The following is a 21,800-nucleotide window of genomic DNA, read 5'->3' as shown; positions in this document are numbered from 1 at the left end:
CAAGACTGACTCCAAACCTCCAAATGATAGCTATTAGTGGGATAGCTAGCAACAATGTCGTGGAAAGAATTAGGACCACATTTACATGAATTCAGAAGATCTGAGAGCCCATGATTAATCTACTGATAATTTTCAAGAATGCCTTTTGGAAAAAAACAAAAACAAAACCCTAATCTCACCAGACTGTTCATTTTCCACTGAGTTTTGGAGTGGAGATTAATTTTTTTTTAACACCTTTATCGAAGTATAATTGCTTTACAATGATGTGTTAGTTTCTGCTTTATAACAAAGTGAATCAGCTATACATATACATATACATATATCCCCATATCTCCTCCCTCTTGCGTCTCCCTCCCACCCTGCCTATCCCACCCCTCTAGGTGGTCACAAAGCACCAAGCTGATCTCCCTGTGCTATGTGGCTGCTTCTGGAGTGGAGATTAATGTTTAATATTTACAAAGGATTTCTTAAGCTATCTAGGCTAGTAATAAGCTGGAATTGTGAATTTCCTCCCACCTCTTAACTGTCTTTACAGAATAATCATAAAAAATTAGCTTCAAGGGTAACATACATTTATTACATTTTGGCTGTTTAATGTTCCACAAAATGTAAATTTATTAAACAATTCAGCAAGATCATGCTTTATTGCTTCTAGCATCAGCTTCTTTTCTAAGACTGATCTGCATCTCTGTAACTTAAACATGAGTTTACGTATTGACATGAGTCAATATTTTGAGAATCAGGATGTCAATGTTTAAGTCTTTGATTTTGCCAACACTCTTTCTGATGCCCACTTTCTCTCTCTTTAGTCTGACTGGGCACAGAGTTCCTCTCTCCACTCTGTTATTCTCGGGGTTATGCTTCTGTGCACACAGCTTTCCTGGAGACATGTTTACTTTTATTGCGACTCCTGCAGATCATATTTGTTTCCTTCTCAATTTCAAACTCTTCACTTCTTAAAAGTCTCTTCAAGTGGAAATCTGTTTCAGTGAGAGAATCTCCAATTGAAGCATGCCACAAGAGCACAATACCTCTCCCTCACTCTTCTTCCCCTCAAAGTCACATAAGAGAAGGAATATTCAATCTCAGCCTCCCTTTAGTCCTAGAGGAAGGCAATTTAACTTTACTTCTGAAGAGCTTCACTCTTTGAGGCAAATGGATTGGAGAAATCCTGAATAAAATTTGTACTTTTCAGTCTAACTGAAGTCTGACCAGGAAGATTTCTTACACTATCCCTGAAATATTTACTCTGATAATTTGAGGAAATAGGGGGATGATTAAACTACCTATGGCTTGCTAATCTATTTCACTGAAATGTTGATTTTACCAAACATAACTAAAAAGAGATGCAAACTTCCATTCAGTCCTCTGGTCAATGACAGGTAATCTATGGAAGTCTGATTTACTTCTTTGATCAAAATTGGAAGGACATAAAGATGATAACACAAAAGTTCACTAGTGTTAGTGTCTCATGGTTCATTCTACCCATGAGCTAAGCTACATTAGTCTTGATAAAAATACCTACCCCTAGGAGTATGGGATGCACATTCCTATATTGCCCTGGAAAAGTGTCAAGGGGGTAATTGCAATATTTCCCCAAGATAAATTCATCTAAATCCAGCACTGACAGAGACCCTGCTCCTATCACACATGTGCCGGCTGGGTAGCTGCTGCAGCATGCACAGCACCGTACCTGCACAGTTCTTGGCTCTCCTGGCATCCCCATAGTAGCCAGGTGCGCAGTGTTCACACTTGAATCCGGTGGTGTTGCGTAAGCAATTCCTACACTGGCCAGTGACCTCATCGCAGTCTTCAAAGATCAGGTTAGGATCTGAATTTCCACTGCAGTCACATTTCTTACAGGTGCTTCCAATCAGCAAGGGGTTTCCATAGTAACCAGGAGCACATCTGAAGGGGAATCACATGTTAAAAATTTAGCATCCATAGTTTTCTTCCTTTTTATCTTCTTTCCTACCTAGAAGAAAGTGTAATGAATATTTGTGTATTGCTCTCCCAGAATTAATTCCCACTCTCCCATCTTCCTAATAGGACCAGACTTTGTTTTTAAGGAACTACCCCTCCCCATTGTGTTGTAGCCCATTCAGTTTGGCGAGACCTTCAAGTGCAGGAATGTCTGGATATGACCAGGGTGGGGGCATTTTTGGTCACCTCAATGACTGGGGTGCACAGCTGGCATACGATGGTGGTACTAGATATGCTACATTTGGCCGTGAGATATGCCACTAGGGCATAGCTAAGAACTGTCCTGGACAAAATGTTAGTAATACCTTTACTGAGAAACACTGGTATGTATTCTACCTTGCCGTAGTGAATTGTTCTGATAGCCTAAACCTGAGCCAACCAGTGCCTGGCATTGTCCTGGCCGAAATGGTTTGGCTCAGGAGTGATTCAGTTGGAGTGGAGCTCAGGGCTCTTGTTTGAGGGTTGTGTGAAGGCCTTCTCTCCCTCTGCAGGCGAATGAAGAGGCAGGCAGCATGCTTAGCTCTGGCAGCCATCTTGTGACTGAAGGAAGACAGTGCGGAGACAAAGCAGAGGGCAGAGCTGGGAGTACCACAGATAAACAGAGTTGGGGCCAGATGGCCATTATTCTGTATGTTTTAGATATATGAGCCTACAGAGGCCAGGTGCCTAACTGCATTTGCTGTGGAGGCAGAGCTGAGGCCTACGTTCATGCCAGCTGGCCTTAATAAGAGACTCCAGCCCAGGTGGAGAGCAGAGGGTGAACTACTTCCAGCCTTTGCTGGCCTTGCCAAGCTATGCACTCTGGGGGGGCTGCCTCTGACCAGAGGAAAAGCGCCTTTCTCTACTTTTTCCAAAAGGTAACCTGTCGGCCAGCAGAGGCCCTGCTCTGAGTGATGGGACCACAGGCCCCACCTAAGGGGGCAGCTGCTTCTCAGCTCCTATCAACTGTTTCTATACTGTAGCCTTGAGGGAATGAAGGATCTGTGTTGTCAGATCTTATTTTTAAAGGAAAAAGTTGAAATTCGGATTTTTATGTGAAATCTCAGTTTTTAAAGGTTGGCTCAAACTTTGTAAGAATACTTTTTGAGGCAAACTACACGCTTTTTGGCTGGCTGTGGCCCCCTGTCTGCTAAATTAGTGTTGAAGACTGGCTAAGGTGGGTTGAAGATGCTTTGGGAGTGGCTGGAAGGAATGTGCAGTCACACCGTCATGGGACTGAAGGTCAGGCACAGGAGTTAGTTTTGATGAGAGAGAAAAAGAAGAGAGCCAGTGAAGGTTTCTGAGTGATAAAAGTGATGGTGAATGAAGCCGGTGTTGGCATCAGAGTTCAGGACGGACTCTGGGCTGGAATGGGAGATCAGGGTTGGGTGGGGAGGGCCTGGGGTGGGACCTATGCCTTGGGAGTGGAAAGGAAGAGAAGACTTTCCAAGGACACCAATAAGAGCCAGCCAGCAATAATAGGACACCACCTTTTTAAATGCTTCCATTTAAAGTAAAAGAATCATGATTCAGAAGATTTGAAAAATAGAGAAATGAAAAAAAATCACATCTGTAATCCCAAGACCTTAACAATCACTGTTCAACATTTTGCATATGTTTTTCCAGGTTTTATTCCTATGTCTCAGTTTTTTGATGTAGTTGTAATGATGGTGTATGTTCAGTCACTTGCAATGTATCTCATGACTTCACCCAGGTAAGTTCATTTAGTTACCACAGACACCTGGGAGGTAGGGCACGCAGGCTTGGCATTCCGAGGCTGAGAGGCTACTTTGGTTTTCCAAGCTCACACAGCTAGGAAGTGACAGCATTAAGACCCAGACCTTCTGACCCTGATGTTCTTTTCTTTGCTCTGCCCTGGACCACACTGCTGCTGCTATAAATGAATGAGTGAATTCATCCAACAGAAGGACAATTCATGCCTATTTTGTGTAAGGCACAGAGAGACAGAAAGAGGAAAAACACATAGCCTATGCACTGAAAGAACAGGAAAAGAATTAGGCATAATTATACAAACTCTAGAAGTCGAGGACTATGAAAAAGATAAGAATGAATGTAAGTGCCACACAACCCACAAACAGACATCCCCCTGAGGAAATGTTCGATAAATTTTATTATTCATACTCATGTCTTTGTACCTTTGGTTCACAGGCCCTCTCGTCCCCAAGTCAGCATAAATCATTCCTCTATGGAACACATGGCTGGATTGAATTTCTATCCTGTGCCGCAGTTCACCAAACAGAATATTAGATACTTAGGCTCACTAAAATGGGACTCAGATCTGCCACCTCAGTGCGCAGCTGGGAAGCCTGAGGTCTGGGAGTGAACAGACTTGTCCAAGCTCACAGAAGCCAGATGCCAGTTGCTTTCTTTTCTCTGTTTAATTCCACTGTATTTGATCTCCATAGGTGGTCCCCTGGTCTTCTACTAGTCAGAATCTCAACCACAGTGGAAACCTACTTTGAGTCATTTTGAATTTCAAGAATATCTTTTGGTGGTAGGCTCAGAGGCAACTCTGAAGTCACAGTCCCAACTTCAACCCTACAGATTTTATAGAAGGAGCACGTGAAGGTTTTGTACTCATGGCACCCTCTAACCCTGACATTATAGATGAGCAAACTACAGCACGGAGAAGCTGGACAATTGGTTCACTGCTTCAGGGCTCAAGCATCGTATGCGACTCCAAGCTTATGCTCTTTCCACTCCATAAATCTGGCATTAATGAGTTAACTAATAAGTCCATTAATGATATAACAGTTGAGTAACTAAATGCTATCTATTAATACACCTAATTCCTGTCCTCGAAGAGCAAATTACAAAGGATACAAAGGACACAAAAGGACAAGGAGTCGGATTTAGAGTCAGCATTGGAGCCCAGGTACCCAGTACTGGTGCACTTTTATTTTCTTCCATAATCTTGTTTCTAGCTTTATTAATGACTTGATTCACTTGGAGAAAATAGAGCTGATAAATTTACAGTGTAAATGAAAGAACTGTGACATACGAACTTTGTCATTTCAGTCAGTGATCATATCATTTGGGAAAAATGGAAAACAAAAAGATACGTTTTTTGGAAAAAAATGCTTTTGACCAAAAACTATTATTTTGGGAATTTTTGTAGTGCTTTCCCTCTCCTCTGCTCCTTCTCCTTTTCTTCTCTTCCCAAGGCCATATACCTCTTACTGAATGCCTTTATCAAAGGTGCCAAAATTCCCAGCCCAGGTGGCATAGAAGCTTTTCTGGGGGGGATGTCACTCTGTAGCTGTCATCTGGGTTAAATTAAATGAAGAAAAAAAAAAGCACCTGTTACATAGCAGGTGCCATATAAATGCTCTCTACTTCTCTACGAATGACTGGGAGCTAAGGCTAGGAAAATATAAGTAACCCATTCCAGGTCACAGGGCAAGAATCCAGAAATGGGGCAGGGCAGAGAGTAGGGAGTAATAAGAATTCTATACAGATAACAGGGCTGATACCTTAAGTTTGAAAAACTTGACACCTGCAGAAAGAATCAGACTAAAGTCCTGAATCATAATATAAGCCTCAATAAATGTTAGCTTCCTCTTCCTCTTCCTCCTCTTTATTATTGTTTTCTAACATCAAGGTCATCATCAAAATCATTATCACCGTCATCATCATCTCTGATGATACTATGTTCGGCCTTTCCTGTTAGGATTTTCAGGTCTCCCTGAATTTGCTTTAATTTGCCCCATTCTTCTTTCCTGATCCTTAAGCAATAAGATCCACATGATAAATCCTCATATGGTTTTAGCATGTTTCTCAGTCCCCTGCAGAACTGAATGGAAGAAGGTACACTGTTAAAGCTGCCGCAAGAGATGATGTGGAATACTAAGGCATTGACATCATATATGTTTATTAACTGAAAACTTTGCGTTGAACATTGAGGGTCAATTGTGTGACCTTAGATTAAGTCTCTTCATGGCTCTGAGTCTCAGGTCCCTCATCTTTAAAATGTACTACTTAGGAGCAGAGGGAAGGTCACTCTAGAATGAGAATGAGAATTCAAAACTCCTGTCCATTCGGTTGTGCATTTTATAATTATTTGCATCAGAAGATGACTTCCATTTGCAACCTCTATTCAATTCTGGGTCTTTGATTTTCCAGGCATGGGGTGGGAAGTGGGGGATCAAATGGGGCAAGAAATGACTGACTCTTGTCACTACATCGTGCCTTCTTAAAGGAACATTAAAAATTCTGGGTTTTTTTAGTAAAAAAAAGTTTTAAAAAAGTATTATTGAAACAAATACAACTCAGTGCCTACAATGTTCTAGATACTGCAATGGAGGAAGAATGGATAGAGAAATAAATAAGATGCTACTTCTGGTGAGAAGCTCATATTTCAATGAGATTTTTAAAAATTGTTTGATTTTGAACAAGTGGCTTAACCTCTCTGTGTCTCACATTCTTTCTCTGTAAATAAGGATGAAAATGGTATCTCATAGGATTTTATTTTTGAAGTTTAAATGTATCATTGCAAGTGAACTGCTTACAACAGTGCCTGGCATAGAGTAAGCACTCAATAAATGTTAGTTATTATTTTTATCATCATCATCATGATCATCATCTAAATGTAATAAAATGTGGTAAGCTCTACAGTTGACCTGGTGGATTTTAAGAGCAGCAGGTCCAGCATGGGGAGTTTAAATTGTGAGGTGAGAAAGGACTTTGGGAAGAGACAGGCAGGGCCCAGAGCAGGCTAAGTAACATGGACCTCACTGGGAAGACAGCATGTTTTGAGCTGTTCTGCACAGCACTAGAAGAGGCTCATGTCTTACGTTCAGACCAGTGTTGCTTAAAATTGTATGTAGTGTGGATTCTTGTGAAAAGAAAAACATTCATACAGAATATCTCTTCCAGTGTTCATTTAAATTACCTTTAAATATTTCAAACATAAAACTAAGTAGTAACTCCTTATGTCTATGACTTGTATACATCTCAGAAAACCAAGATAAATTTTCCAAATAAAACAAAACTATAAAATGGATCGAATTCAAATTAACAGTATTAATTCAAGGCAACGGATGATGTCGTTGCAACTGAATGGCTACCTGCAATGTGATGTGGCAGAGGATTGTTTGAGTTCAGCATGCATGACCTGCCCTGTGCTATGTCATGACTCTGTGTGCCTCACTGTCATGTCATTCGGCCTCCAGTTGTCTGTAATGTCTCACTGACACACCATCAGCCATTATTTTCTCCTCAGCTCTGAGGCAGATAGATCCCCCTTTATTATAAAATGGTACTTCAGAAAGTCCAGAACATGTTTCAATGAACTTTTTTCTCAAGATTATCACTGAAATGAAACACAAAATTAAGAAAATACTCACTGAGAACCCATGAACCTCCACGAATATTTCCAAGGACACCAGTCAGTGGCTCTTGAGCCCCAGTTTGAGAATCACTGTTTTGTATTTTGTGGGTGTGGTATTAAAGGTTGAAATAGAGCAGTAGTTCACAAGTCAGTGAGAGGATTGGTGTGAGAACCCAACGGGGAATCAAAATATGGGTCCCCAGGCCTCACCTGAGAGGTCTCTTTTCAGTGGGGCACGGAGGGGGTGGGGGAGGGCTAGGGAATCCAAAGGTTTCCAGGAGATACTTACACACAGTCAGACTTGAAAATCAGCCCTGATTAAATGATCTTTAGGTACAGAAACACCCAGAGTGTTCTTGTTTGAACTAATGAGATAGATATCCATGCAAATCAGCTGCATATTTTGGAAAGATCTTGTGGAGAGATCTGAGTTTACAAATTCATTGAAAACATATTAGATGAAGTTTAATTGGGACAATTTAACAACTTGATGATTAAACTCAAAACAGAAACCCCCTCTCAGTCCCAGAGTCAAACAAATCAAAAGCAGTTAAGGCCACCTCCTGTGGGATGATCCAGCCCCTCTGTGGGAAGGAAACCACTCCTTTCACTACGCTTTTGAAGAGCCTCTGCTTGCCTTCTCTTTAGCTTTTCATTTTTTCTGTCTTGCAATGAATGGTTTTCAGGTTTGTCTCCTCCCCTAGCCTTGACTTCATTGAGGACAAGAGAACATGTCTTAGATGTATTGCATCCCTACCCTTCCCACCAATCTGTTTGTGTGCTCATTTCTATTTTGAAAAAGAGTTACCTGGATTGTCAGGTCAATTTTTGATGTAAAAGACCTCAATGGATTCTTTTTAAAAGAACAGGGTGAGAGGAAGGGTGGATGGGAAAGAGAAGGAGAAAGGAAAGTTGCTCAAAGTGATCCTCCCCCAATGCAGATGAAAGGCCTTAGAAGGGATGCTTACTTCCAGCACCTTTGTAGATGCAGCCTCCTGTCAAAGGGAATCTACTTAACAGACTAACCATTTTTCTCCTCCATATCAGAAGTTCATCTAATTCATTAATTGTCAATGTTTAAAATAGGAGACTCTTAGAAGACATTAGGGAAAAGCAGAATGGGAGAAGAATCCAGATTTTTAAGCCAAACTTTCCAAATCCTGGTTCCACCACTTAGCAGTGATGTGACTTTAGATAAGTCACAGTTTCCTCATATGCAAAATGATAAAATACGACCTCCTCTCAGGGTAGTTATGAGGCTGAGAGAGGACATAGGAAACAATCAATAAAGGGCACTATTTCTAGCTAAGGAAACTGAGATTCAGGGAAATGAGCCAGCTTGTCCCAAGCACACATTATGCCAGCAGTGGCAACAGGACAATAGGCACAATGACTCGTACTGTTACCAGTTAATTTTTATTGAGCATTTATTAAGTGCCAGGTGCCATACTAAAAACTTCACAGTATTACTCACAACAGTACTATGAGGTGGGTATTTTCATTTTTTCCTTTCTGGAGATGTGGAAATAGCCACTTAGAGATCAAATAACTTGCCCAGGAGGATCATAAAGGGCTACAGCTGAGAGACAGACTCAGCCAGGCTGACGCTACATCTCAACACTGTACTTCCACTTCCCAAACTAGTGCTCTCTCCTCCATCCTATCAATCCAGGCCCAGGCTAAGCAGCAGATCTGACTGAGCCTTGCTGATTAATGGCAGGTTCCAGGAGCCTCTGATGTGGGCCAGGGGATTTATCATCTACAATGCCACGTGTGAGGTGGGCATGATGTCCTGTGCCAGGCCCCCCACTGTCACTGACAGAACCCTAATCCGCACCCCTGTGTGATTTTGTAGGACTGAGCCCTTGGGGCTGAGATTACTCACTTCTGGAGGAACTTGCATTTGGTCAGCAGGACTCTATTTAAGGCCATTAATTCCCCTTCAGGAGCCATACAACACCCATTAGCTGGTAATATTGCTCAATCCTTGTCCGACTAAACTGAGTTAAACCTCAGACACTGAGGAGAAAAATCTCCATCCCTGGCTGATGAACAATCCTCTCACCCCCACTGAGCCAGATAATGAGTAAATCAGGTGGCTCATGTTCCTGGGTCCCCAAATAAGGAAATACAGAAAAAGCGTGTCACCAACATTAATCAGCCAAAGGTCATCTGATCATCTCTAGAAGTCCCTCCTAAAGGATGACATTCATATGGTCCCTCAGCTTTCACTTCCCTCTTCTCTTATAGTAAAAAGGGGGAAAATCCCACAGCTCTTTAGCAAAAGAATTATCCACATTTTGCACATTTCATAATCACAATAACAATGCCCTCAAAATACAGAGATTTTTCTATGTACCATAGACACTGTGGCTTTTTAAAAAGAGTTCCAGAGCTACACTTTTAGAGATGGAGGGTGTTTTCCTCGGAAATGAGATGGTATTTAAGGTTTACCTTTTGAACCTAGGCTGAATCTGTGAGCCCCACCCAGGGCAGTAAGCAGCGTGCTGCGGTGAAGTGAGCGCGCTGCAGATGTGGGGATGTGGGACTGTATGTCTGACCGGTCCCTTCTGGCCCTTCCCTCCCTGTCTTGAGGACACCACACATCATTGCACTGCCTAAACACAGTAGGGAGGATATTAATGGCATTTATGTTAAAAATAAGAAGGCCTCTCTGTGAGACTCTTTCAGTGAAAGCCCTTTTATCTTAGAAAGCTGTGAGCAGCTGAGGGAGGATGGGAAACGTCTTGCCAGGAATCATTCAGTGGGAGTCTTGCACCCTTGTTTGCCAAGGCCATTCTTGTTTGAGCAAAGCCCAAAGCAACTTAAAAAAGAGTGTTAGGTGTAAATACCAAAAAGGGATTCAGAAAATCCAAACTCATGGAATTAGTTTACTTTTCAGGAGAGGAGATGGTATAAAGCATAGGTTAAATAATAGGTTTGTGCTTTTTCTCAATGTATCACTCTAATAACTGACCAGTTGATAAAAAAGGAATCACTGAAGAAGACTTTCTCTCTTTCTCTCTCTCTTTTGGACATTAATTGTACTACTGGTTCTCAGTGAGAGTGAGAGTGAGAGAGAGAGAGAGAGAGAGAGAGAGAGGATTGTTACCAAAACCATCTAGAGAATCTCTTCAAAATACGCATACTCATTTTTCCTCTTTCCTTGCCCATTTATCCTGAGATGTAGCCCTGGATGCCTAGGGAGCATTCTCATAGCTGTATATGAGGCATGGGATTTGGGAACGCTCCCCCAAGGGGTTCTGAAATGCTATCTCCCACTCCCTCTTCTTAAGACCGACTGAACGAGAGCATGGCAGGGCTGATGAGTGTAAGAAACAGGAAGTTTCCTTTGACTCCCATAGCACATAGTGACTTCCAGTAGCCTACCTTTCACAGTTAGGTCCAGCATAGTTTTCTTTACAAATACACCGAACAGCTCCATTTTTCCTATAGCAGGATTCTGCAAAACTGGAATTGAAAGAGAGCATTAGAAGTCAATTCCATACATCACCGAAGAGACTGTCTTAACTTTTGATTTTGATTAGATCGTCTCTACCTTGGTCCCCTCAAGTTCAAATGGGTGCAATCATTTGCTTCAGTTAAATTAAATCTTCCTCCTTTCAGGAGAGCTCAGACTATCAGGCTCAGACAGAAAGTGACACACCACTGGTGACACCATTTCCCATGTCTACCTCATTTATTTTTCCATAGAGGCACTTTATTATTTTTACTTGAAACAGTGGGAATTTCCAGAACATCAGGTATATGTGTATGTGTGTGTGTATAAATATATATGTATATATTTTTTAATGCAAGTGTAAAACACATATCCTAAAGCTAGAGTAAAATAAGTAAATTTTACCTGTGATTTTAGATTTCTATGAGAATTTTCTCTTATTCCTACCACTTTCTGTGTATTCACTTGAAAGTTTCCCTCTTTTTTTCTGCACTAGCTCTCTTTCACTCTTCAAGGTCATGAACCAATTCTAAACTATGCTTTATAATCTCCACAAAACCTTAATTTCTTTCATGTGTACCTTAAAGATTGGGAATAAAGGGTGCAGGGACTTGCTCAGCTGATCAAAGTCATAAAGCAAGTACTCAAGCAAGAAATAGGACCCATAGTAAAAGGATTCTAGTTCATGAAACCCACTCTCTTGATTCTTCTATTTTTTGATAATAAAAATTAGGACACAGGACAGAAAACAAATAAATATATTGTTTCAGCAGAATAAATAACTATCTTAATTATGAAGGCAAGGGAAATGGAATACTGTTCTCTATATGTTTTGAAAATTCTACCTACACTGACACATGAATCCATCCCCATGAGGGGGGTGTACAACATTTTTAAGACTTTTAAATTAGTTTTGGCTTAGGTACTGTACAATCCATGGAGTGTGACCTGCTGTTCTCACATTCCTGCATGTATCAGCAAAGACCTAACGGTCTTTGGAGGAAAACAAATGGATATGCTTGCTGTGTGTGAAAATATTTATAAAATCAATCAGAAAACAATATGTGCTTCTCAGTGAAAGGCAGTACACACAACTTATTTTCTCTAACAGTTTGGTTAAAAACATTCCAATGGGGGCTTCCCTGGTGGCGCAGTGGTTGAGAATCCGCCTGCCAATGCAGGGGACACGGGTTCGAGCCCTGGTCTGGGAAGATCCCACATGCTGCGGAGCGACTAGGCCCGTGAGCCACAATTGCTGAGCCTGCGCGTCTGGAGCCTGTGCTCCGCAACAAGAGAGGCCGCGATAGTGAGAGGCCCGCGCACCGCGATGAAGAGTGGCCCCCACTTGCCGCAACTAGAGAAAGCTCTCGCACAGAAATGAAGACCCAACACAGCCATAAATAAATAAATAAATAAATAAAATTAAAAAAAAAAAAAACATTCCAATGAAGTACATTTCTTTGGCATTTACCCTTTATTTTGCTTGTTCTTATTCCTCAGCCTACTTAAAGAAACTATCAGTTAAGTGTCCAGAACATGAACAAACCCACATGCATGTTTCTTTGAAGATGTTCCACCCAGCAGCCCACCCATGGCTTGAAGGAATGAAATATCTGCCTGGAGTTGTCTGCTTTGAGCTAATGTCCTACAGTTTCAAACAGATGACATTTTCCTTGTTTGGAGCAATTACTAGTAGACATGGAGGATGTCTGGCCAACCCTAAAATAAATAAATGAGCTCTGTGCAAATGGTCCCTGGGAATAGCTGTGTGACTATTGGTCTTGGTGGAGGGAGACTCAGAGGCAGTAGAGCCACTGAAGGTTCCTTTTCCGTTTTCCATCAGCATTAATTGTTTATATTTTCCTTAGGCTAAAGTCTGTTTTGGGCTAGGGAAATGAAAACACTGCACCTTTCTCAGACCACACTAATAACCATGGTGCCCTCTCCAAGTGGAAGGGAGTCTTTTGTTCTTGGAAAACCCTCAGGGAACTTAAAGGAAAATAGACTCAGCACTCTTTGTTTGCAAAACTCCCTCAAGCATCACTTCCTTGCCTTCTGATGTGGCTATTGTAATATCTGGAGATCCAAATTCTGGGTCTGTAGGCTCAACTTGCGTATCTTTCAAAGTGTAATTCAGATTCCACACTTGGTGCCTTTCTGAAATCTCAAATAAAAGTCCTGGCACTTTGATTTTTTATAGAAAGTAGAAATATGAATTTTAAGAAAAGCTGAAAGAGGCAGTGGGGAGTTTGATTTTTTATGATATTTGATTAGTATTTGAGATTAGTTAACTCAGTCAATAACAAGGCCAGATCAAAGACTAGCACTTTATAGGATCCAGGCAAATCTGTCCTGTTCTATGATCACACACTATCCCCCCACCCCACCCCACCCCACCCCCGCTTTCTGTATCCAGTTCTCTCCCCCAAGGGATTCAGGAAGTAGAACTATTGCCACTACAGAGAAAGCAGGTCTCTTCCACCCTTCCCAATTCCTCCACACTCCCACATAATGTTCTTTACTTATAGGTCATATATTTTTGCTTTTGTGTTAATCTTCAGCAGGTTTTTCCACCTCAAACCTGTTCTCTAGAGCAGGAGTCCCCAACCCCCAGGCCAAGGACCAGTATGGGCTGCACAGCAGGAGGTGAGCAGCGGGCGAGCGAGGGAAGCTTCATCTGCCGCTCCCATCGCTGGCATTACCGCCTGAACCATCCCCCACCACCCCTTCCATGGAAGAATTGTCCTCCACGAAAGCAGTCCCTGGTGCCAAAAAGTTTGGGGACCACTGCTCTAGAGACTTCAGCTTTTACATCTGTGAATACGCACTTAACTGCACAGCCTGTTCCTTAAGTCCCTCAATTGCTCTTTTGAACCTGGATCCACTCACACAAGCAGAGAAAGAACATGGGTGGAAATGGTGATTCTTGTTGCCTATAGAAACTACCTGTGTTTCCTCTTTCCAGACAAGAAGCTCATTACCTGACTGGCAAGTTTCTGCTTCTTTTATCTGAAAGAGTTAACAGTCTTCAGAAGAGCTTCTTGATGAACTAAGATACTGGATAATCTGGCTCAAAGGTAAAAAGGTCATTTGCTTTAGAAGCTTCAAAATATTGCTGTAATTTCATCTATTTTAATGAAGGCAGTTTTTAACTGTTTTATTCACAACTGTGACCAACAACCAGTACATGATTGGCACATAATAAGTGCTTGATTAATATTTGTTGATTTTATGTAGACAAGACTTCTCAGCCCATAGGAATGAGGCTCCAGAAGACTTGTATCTCAAGGCATTCATGTCCCATAATTTAGATAAGGAAGTCTTGTCATATGAATGGTGCAAAAAATACAAAATTCGGACAATACAATGAAGAATTTGGGATTACCTTTCTAATTCATCTGGTAGTTTCTAAAGAAACTGCAGCTCTAAGCTTATAAAGCTGCTTTGAGCAGGTGGTGCTATATAACATCTTTGTTTATATGGGAGAATGAGTGAAACCTGTTATTAGAAAGTTGGAGGTTAATATTTTAACAAAATAACTCTACCACGGTAAGGGAGCAGCATGCTAAACACCTCATCAGATGTGGTTAAGACTCACGTTTCAGAGCAGAATATATTTTTTTTAACATCTTTATTGGAGTATAATTGCTTTACTATGTTGTGTTTGTTTCTGCGGTATAACAAAATGAATCAGCTATACGTATACATATATCCCCATAACTCCTCCCTCTTGCGTCTCCCTCCCACCCTCCCTATCCCACCCCTCTAGGTGGTCACAAAGCACCAAGCTGATCTCCCTGTGCTATGCGGCTGCTTCCCACTAGCTATCTATTTTACATTTGGTAGTGTATATATGTCAATGCCACTCTCTCACTTCGTCCCAGCTTACCCTTCCCCCTCCCCATGTCCTCAAGTCCATTCTCTACGTTAGAGTAGAATATTAATGAACAATTAAAGAATATACCTAGATGAGCCAAAGGGAGCTCATAAATCAGGACACACTTGAATGAAAATAATAGAACACAATGTTATTTTCCACTCTCACTCTCAGTCCCATCCATTTTGCACACATTATTAATACCACTGGACATGAAAAATCACAAAGCAAAGGCTGAGACAGTTTAATGGTTTCTAAAGAAAGATGGGGCTGTAAAACATCTGACTTCTTCACTGACTGTCAGACTCATCAGAGGATTTGAACAAATCACAAGCTATTAGGTGAAATGTTAGGTGGTATTGGTGTTCAATTAAGGGAAAAAACATTAGGGGGAAATTTGGTTGCCATCTCTTTTCTCTTTATAAGAAAGTATGTGTGATGATATCACTTATATGTGGAATCTAAAATATGACACAAATGAACTTATCTACGAAACAGAAACAGACTCATAGACATAGAGAACAGACTTGTGGCTGCCAAGGGGGAGGGAGGGATGGAGTGGGAGTTTGGGATTAGCAGATACAAACTATTATATATAGAATGGATAAACAGTTCCTATTGTATAGCACAGGGAACTATATTCAATATCCTGTATTAAACCATAATAGAAAAGAAAAAAAAAGAAAGTGTGTGTGTGTGTGTGTATGTGTTTGTGTGTCAGGCATTCAGGCCTTTTAAAAATTATTTTATATGCATTATTTAATTTTTACTACAACTATCAAGCAAATATTACATCCAAACACTTAGAAGAGTGCCTGACATAGAGTATGCAAAATGCATCAGAAAAAATATAAAGTATGTGTTCAGTAAAGCCAACATCTACATACACCTTTCTATGTGTGAGGCACCAACCCAAGTGCTCCACACGTGCTATCCTAATCCAACTTTGTGAGGCAGATCCTTACACCAACTCTTATTTACTAAGGAAAAAACTGAGATCCAGAGCAGGTTAAAGGAATCAACAAATGAAGCTAACATCTGAATCTAGTTTCCTTGACCTGAAATCTCATGGAAAGTGAGACACAGAGAGAAGGGACTTTGTCTAAAATAACACAGCTATAATGTGCCAAGGCAGAGATATGAACCTAGATTTTTTACTCTTTCCACTTGTGGGATAATAAAAAATATATATTTGATTTTTGTCTTGGTTCCTGGTACAGAGCTCCTAAAATCCATGGAATTTCTTAGTGACATGACTGTCTTTTGTTATTCATAATGAGTCCCTTTCAATTTTTCAATTGTATCTTTTTTTTTTTTTTTAAGGCTTTTTTTTTTCACCAGTGATCGAACCATGCCCCCTGCAGTGGAAGCGAGGATTCTTAACCACTGGACCACCAGGGAAGTCCCAACTGTCTTTGAGTTTATGCTAATGAGGTGACTTGATGGGTCCCTCAGTAGCTTCAGGATGTGGGCTGGTCTGCGGGAGGAACCTACTACTGTAGTAGGGTTCCTGTAGTAGGGTTCCTGTAGTAGTGTTGGAATTTTCAATCCCATCCCTCCATCCACCTCATGGAAGGGGAGAGGGGCTGAAGATTGAGTTCAATCACCAATAATTCAATCATGACTATAATGAAACTTTGATAAAGCTCGGAACAACAAGGTTTGGGGAGCTTCTGTGTTGGTGAACACACAGATTTGCTGAGGGGTGGTGCACCTGGAGAGCAAGTGCACAGAGGCTCTGCTCCCTCCCATCTCCCTGTCCATACCATGTCCCTGCGTCTCTTACATTTGGCTGGTCCTGAGTTGTATCCTTTGTAATAAAACTGTATTTGTAAGTACAGTGCTTTCCTGAGTTCTGTGAGTCATTGTAGAGAATTATCAAACTTGGAGAGGCATTGAAGGGACCCCTGAATTTGTACTTAGCTGGGCAGAAATGTGAGTAGCCTGGGACCCCAACTTGTGGCTGGCTTTCAAAGTGGGACTGAGCCCTTAACCAATGGGGTCTGCACTAACTGTAGTGGTTAGTGTCAGATTTGATTAGATTGTAGGACACCAGTTGGTGTCAGAGAATTGGAGAACTGGTTGAATACTTGTAAAACCAAACACCACTACATCATTTTAATTCTACATTCTACATTTTTAAGCCAATAAAATGGCTAGTCATGACCTAACTACTGGATTTATACATATATGTGCCTGAAAAGAATCCCATTATTTCCCTTAAGATGCATGTGTATTGTCTTTAACTTCTCACTCAGGAAACACAGCCAGAAGTGAAAATTAGTTTTCTCAGATATCTTCTATGAGCTGACTGGTCTAAAGCACATCTGCTTATCTGTGTTCCATTTCTGACTGAAAGCCTACTTAGCCGCCACATGTAGAAAATGTCTGCTCTGTGGGAGCAGGAGAAACACTACCACTGAAAATGACGAATTATAACGTCTGTTGGCATCACCAGTTGTGATCTCTCTAGGTCAAGGGATGGCCAAGAAAAGATGAGACTAGCCTTGATTATAAAACTTGGGAAGCTTCACTGACGTCTGTGATGTGCCCCGTCCCCACCCCCAATATTTAGGGAACAGAGGCATCACCTATGCTGCAGTGCTTAAGCTTTCCTGAAAGTGGATTTAGGCTAGAAGACTTTCCTATCTCTCTCCAGTCTCATTGCAACGTGAGATACTCAATTCTGACTGTGGAAAAACCTTAGAACTCTGTATAGGGAGAAAAAAAAGAAAGAAAAACTAAGCGGATAAGTGGTAGAAGAGACCATCTTCCTTTAAGACTTACTTGGCAACATGAGGCAGGGGGCAGGCGCACGGCTGGCAGACGCGGGGTGCTCCCCTGATGGCATCTCCGATATAACCATCTAGACATTTCTCACAGTGCTCGCCTGTTGTGTTCCGCTGGCAGTGCTGTAAGACAAAAGATAAGAAAACTGACAAGGACACAGTAAGAAACTTTATACACAGCAAATCTGGAAATCAAGCAGTAGTTCAAGCAAAGGGGATGTCAGGCCTGACAAAATAGATGGTGTGCGATGGTCCTGGTCAGCACAAAGGAGCCACGCTGCCCCAGTCAACACTACAAACTGCGGACAACGGGGATGACCTCCGCGTGTGCACTAGCAGCCTGGGGACTCTCTTCAGAGTTTGTGTGAAGAGGGGATTATTCTTCAGTTACTCATTTCAATTCAGAATGATAATCAGAATGATCAAACTCTGGATATCCTAGAAGCATCAGTTTATTGACTTGGAATAAATACGAAATGAAAAAACAAATCCGCCCGGGTAAGCACCAGGGGGAACGTTTTAAGAATTTATGGGCTTGGGACTTCCCTGGTGGCGCAGTGGTTAAGAATCTGCCTGCCAATGCAGGGGACACAGGTTCGTTCCCTGGTCGGGGAAGATCCCACATGCCGCAGAGCAGCTAAGCCCGTGCGCCACAACTACTGAGCCCACATGCTGCAACTACTGAACCCGTGTGCTTAGAGCCCGTGCTCCACAACGAGAAGCCACTGCAATGAGAAGCCCACGCACTGCAACGAAGAGTAGCCCCCGCTCGCCGCATCTAGAGAAAGCCCGCGCACAGCAACGAAGACCCAACGTAGCCAAAAATAAAATAAATAAATAAATATTTAAAAAAAAAAATTTATGGGCTTGGAAGAACAAAATGTGGCTGAATAAAGCATAAATGGAGTAGAAGGTAGATAAAGAATATTCTGCTAATGGGTTGATATCTTGGATAATGATATACAAAAAATAGTAAGCAGGTTTATTGTGTGATTTTTCCATTTGTGGTGGGGATAATTGGATAAAAAGCACAAAACAGTTGATTCTTCTGCCTAGAATGTCTGTTCATCATTCAAGATTTGCACCAGGCCTTGAGAGCTTCAGGATTCCTTCCTGATGCCCCCCTCCCCGATCCTTCTCGCCTTCCATTGCCCACATTGTACTGTTATCATCTGCTCCGAGCTGCAGCAGCGCTTCCCTCCACACTGAGTCTCTCAGCATTATACTGCCATCAACTTGAATGGAGTCTGTACTCAGCAGCTGTTTGTTGAGCTGATGGATTAATTTCTCACTCGTCCTCTGGAAGAGTCAGTGATGCTAGTCTACTGATATTTTCTCCAACTGGACATGACTGGATTGCACAAGGCAATGCCAGTAGCACTACGATATTTTCAAAGATGAAAAGAAGACATCTATATTCATCAGAGTGTATAAAGTTTGAATAGGCTTTTCAGTGAAAAATTGTACTGTTAGAATTAGAACGCCATTGAAGAGGCACCCTCCTGTTTGAGCAATTCCCTTAGTAACATCTATGCATGAGAACTTCAACAGATAACTTTTTTTAAATAGGGCTCTGTGGAAGAATCTTGGGGAAGGCAAGACGGAGTGACTGTAAACTTAACTCTGAGTTCTTTATTTTGTCTCTATGTTCTATGTTGAGGTTCAAAATAATAGTGAGGTCCTGCTCAAAACATTTTATCTGGATTAACTAATTTAATTCTCACAATAATTCTAAAGTAAGTTACTATTTTTTCCCAATTTTACACATGAATAGAGACACAGGGAGGTTAAGTAAATTGCCCAGTGTCACACAGAGGTAGGTGTGTCTCAAAAGTGAGATCTGAACTCAGGCAACCTGGCTCCAGAGGTTAGGCTGTAAGCTCCCATATTATACTGCTTCTCCAGTGTGTTAGAGAAAAGGCTTCTTTCCCAAAAGAGTCATAAAATGACTGCATTAGAAAGTGTCAGACTGTTTTACTAACAGTTTGAGCTTCATATCAAGAACAACACACTAGACAAAAGGGAGGAATCCTGATGTGGGCCACAGCTATCATGGTTGAATGCTCTTTGGGCATTTGATCTGCCATTAGATGTGGACAGTCTTTGGGTCCTGATTAGAATTACGTTAACAGAATAGAATTATTGATAAGAGGCTAGTTCAGACCACCTGACAGAAGAGAAACTGAAAAATAAAGTATGATGTGCAGACAACAGGATGTTAAAATATTTCCCTCACTGTTCTTAATGCTGTATCAAGTGCTAAGTCAACCTTCAGTAAATGTTTGTTGGAAAGAAAAATGAAGGAAAAAGTGGGAAAGGGTGAATTAGCATCTGGAGCAAGTAAAGGAAATTAATATGCACCCAAAGCCAGCTCAAAATTGGTGGCAATCTCTCATCCCAGGGAAAACCAACGAGCCTTATCCAACTACCAGGAATGTAAGCCATAAGCAATCTGGCAGGGCAGCTCTAGACTGGGGTCAAACTTGTCTGAGTCCTTGTTGGACAGATGAAGCCTATCTGTGCAGAAGAAAACAAGCCTGTTGTAAGATGTTAGACCACTCTTCATGCCTGAAGAGCCTATTTAGCTGCAAAAATGAGCCAGTTCTCAATTCTGTCACCTTACAACTCATGGATGCTTTAGATAGATTCCTTGTCAGGGCACTAATTCTTCCATGGCAGCCACAGGGAGCAATTACCCTCAAGGGCAAAAAGCCTCCAAATCACTGTGACCTCTAAACGCTCAGAGTGCAAACACTGACTCTTGTCATCTGCCTTCTTTTAAAGACTTAGTTATGAAATTCCCTAAAAGGCAAATGATGCACATTCTGGGAGACTGGCAGGGATAGTGCTGGCAGCAGGGACAGAGTTCCCTAGCTCTTCCATTTTCTAGCTGGTTGACCTTGAGCAAGTCACTCGACTTTTCTGGGTCTCTCTGTGTGTAAAACGAGGATCTAGCTGAGACGGTCTATAAGGTTTCTTCTAGCTCTGAAAATCTTTTACTCTGAGATTGCAAACATCCTTTACCTTCATTGCTCTGCCATTTAAAAAACAGAAAGGAAAAATGACAGCAATAAATAGTACGCTGTTGTTGGAGTGGGGTACAAATTTATTTTTTAATGAAACTGACCCCACTTAAAAATGAAAAAAGCATTCTGAATTTTTGGCCAGTGGTTAAGAAAGCTACATCTAGATAATCAATTGCACGTTAAGTGTCAGGAATGACATTTGGGCACCAGCTGTGTCTCCTTCATGTGAAAAATGGAGTCTCTTGACGACTGGGCCACAGCACCAGCATAACGTGGGAAGAAAGCCTAAAAGGATCAGGTTAGTGGCTAGTCACAGGCTTCACGCGTGACTACAGTCTATCTAGACCTGTGGTTCTCAAAATATGTCCAGGGAAGTTAAAACTATTCTCATAATAATACTAAGGTTTTATTTCTCTTTTGCACTCTCATTTCTCATGTGTATAAGGTGGGGTTTTCCTGAGGCTACGTGACAAGGAGATATCACCACAGATTGATGCAGAGGCAGATATCACATCCAGCTGCCTTCCATTAAGCCAGACATGAAACCTATTTTCAATTTGTAAAATATGTTTATATTTTTAAAAAACATACTGTTTATGTTAACATGTAATGGGTTTATTATTGTTCTTTTCAAATAGATTAATAAGAAAATATTATAAAAATTTTCCCTTTTAAATTTCAAATGCAGTAAACATGAACAGGTATAATCCACATAAACAAAAGCTCTTTGGCACCTTGAGTGATTCTTATGAGTGTAAAGGGCTCAAGAGACAAAAAGTTTGAGAACTGCTGCTCTGTCTAGATCAGAGCTTCTCGGACCTGTGTGCACAGAATGCACTGGGGATTTTGTGAAAATGCAGATTCTGTTCAGGGTGTCTGGGTTGGGCCTGGGTTTCTGCATTTCTAACAAGCTCCCAAGTATCACCAGTGCTGTTGGTCTAGACTATACTTGAGAAGCAAGGGTCTAGATGGAAACACCTCATGTCGGTAGCACTGTTTGCTAGTTACTCAGCACTCAGCCCAAGCCTAAGGCTCTAGAATAACAAGACAGTGCATTTTACTGCAATAAAGGGGACCCCAGTGTCTCAAATTATAATATTAAAGATTTTTGCTTTTAAGTTAATTTGTTATTCATTCACTTAAACCTGGATTAAGCTGGTATCATGACAGACAATGAGCTGTGACGGTTACTAAAATGAAGAAGACCCAGTTCCTGCCTTTGAATAACTCACTTTGAGTAAGTTGTGATAAAAACAGAGAGGTAAACTGAGAAGAATATAGTGTGCCAGGTGCTATGACTCTGCTATGGGTCAGAAAGAAGGGAAAGGGTCTACTC

General features: G+C 41.4%; 1 protein-coding gene across 5 annotated transcripts in view; it reads right to left on the bottom strand.

Annotated features, from left to right (window-relative positions):
- Window positions 1-21,800, bottom strand: part of LAMA4 (laminin subunit alpha 4) — a 148,695-nt gene that overhangs the window by 82,274 nt on the left and 44,621 nt on the right. For all 5 annotated transcript variants that reach the window (XM_061206771.1, XM_061206770.1, XM_061206769.1 and 2 more), the window contains exons 4-6: window positions 17,437-17,561; window positions 10,703-10,783; window positions 1,694-1,908 (exon numbers count right to left, since the gene is read on the bottom strand). In XM_061206771.1, the coding sequence (XP_061062754.1) occupies window positions 1,694-1,908; window positions 10,703-10,783; window positions 17,437-17,561 (421 nt within the window). The remainder of the gene's footprint in view (window positions 1-1,693; window positions 1,909-10,702; window positions 10,784-17,436; window positions 17,562-21,800) is intronic.

The sequence above is a fragment of the Eubalaena glacialis genome, chromosome 12, assembly GCF_028564815.1.
Source record: "Eubalaena glacialis isolate mEubGla1 chromosome 12, mEubGla1.1.hap2.+ XY, whole genome shotgun sequence".
NCBI lineage: Eukaryota > Metazoa > Chordata > Mammalia > Artiodactyla > Balaenidae > Eubalaena > Eubalaena glacialis.
The sequence above is the reverse complement of the archived record's forward strand: the minus strand, read 5'-3'. Positions and strand labels throughout refer to the sequence as shown.